Source organism: Emiliania huxleyi (genome assembly GCF_000372725.1).
Source record: "Emiliania huxleyi CCMP1516 unplaced genomic scaffold EMIHUscaffold_8661, whole genome shotgun sequence".
In the NCBI taxonomy this organism is placed as follows: domain Eukaryota; phylum Haptophyta; order Isochrysidales; family Noelaerhabdaceae; genus Emiliania; species Emiliania huxleyi.
In genome coordinates this window covers 1-1,011 of record NW_005195539.1, presented here as the reverse complement: position 1 = coordinate 1,011, position 1,011 = coordinate 1, and the positions used below count along the sequence as shown (strand labels likewise).

Below are 1,011 nucleotides of genomic sequence, written 5' to 3'. Positions count from 1 at the left end.
TCCCGCAGCGGCCTCGCTGGGCCAGAAAGTCGGCCCGCCAGTGCTCCGCAGCAGCCTCGCTGGGCCAGAACGTCGGCCCGCGAGGTGGATGCTAGCATGAGCCCGATCCGTCGCAGTGCTCTTGCGTTACGGCGGTAGTGATCTAATCACCCGAATGCCACGTTCGGATCGCTCCTCATCGCAAACCCTGTCAGCAGTTCACCCTCGGGTATGTTCGTAAGAGCTACATACACTGAAAAATTACAGCGGCCGCGTCCAAATGCTCCGACGCTAGCCGATGTTCTGTGTACACACGCCTCTGTGTTCTCGGGTCTACTTCCCTGACTCATCTGTGCTGTGATCCGTCCCCCACGGCTGTGCTGGCTGCTGCGGGTTGGGCCCCTTGAGCCTTGTGTGCGTGCTAGAGCCGTAGAGGACGCCTCCTCCCGAGTCACACCACAGCGCTGGTCGAGTGACTCGGGGAATTCCGCGCCTGACTCGGGCGGGAACACGAATCTGCGAGGCGTGCGCGAAGCCATTCCGCCGGCGTGGCGGCGTGCCGATTTTGGCGAATAGGCAGGCTAGCGGCGGCGAGGCGGCGATCGGCGGCGAGGCGGCGGCCGGTGGCGAGGCGGAGAGTGGTGGCGATAATAGAGCGGCGGTGGGCGAGGCGGCGAATGGTGGCGAGGAGGCGGCGAGCGCGGACCACGGGGCGGCGAGCGCTGGCGCCAGAGCGGCGGGGCGCGGGAGCGGTCCGGCGAGCGCGACCGAAAGCGGCGCTCGTGGCGCTGGTTGCGCTCGAAGCGCGGGCGCCGGACCGGCGAGCGGGATCGCGAGCGCCAGCGCGGCTCGAAGCGCTGCCGGTGCCACAGCCACGCATCCTCCATCTCCTCCGCCTCCCTCGAGCGCTGGCGCCAGAGCGGCGGGGCGCGGGAGCAGTCCGGCGAGCGCGACCGAAAGCGGCGCTCGTGGCGCTGGTTGCGCTCGAAGCGCGGGCGCCGGACCGGCGAGCGGGATCGCGAGCGCCAGCGC

At 69.5% G+C, this 1,011-nt stretch overlaps 1 protein-coding gene across 1 annotated transcript; it reads right to left on the bottom strand.

The window, feature by feature from the left end:
- Positions 1–210: 210 nt before the first annotated feature.
- On the bottom strand, positions 211–952 carry EMIHUDRAFT_374524 (hypothetical protein). Its single transcript, XM_005758401.1, has one exon. The coding sequence runs from the start codon at positions 864–866 to the stop codon at positions 561–563; it is 306 nt and encodes a 101-aa protein (XP_005758458.1). The 5' UTR covers positions 867–952; the 3' UTR covers positions 211–560.
- Between the last annotated feature and the right edge of the window lie 59 nt (positions 953–1,011).

What these genes read in the sequence shown, in the direction of transcription:
- EMIHUDRAFT_374524 (XM_005758401.1), bottom strand. Translation starts at nt 866, where the DNA reads ATGGAGGATGCGTGGCTGTGGCACCGGCAGCGCTTCGAGCCGCGCTGG.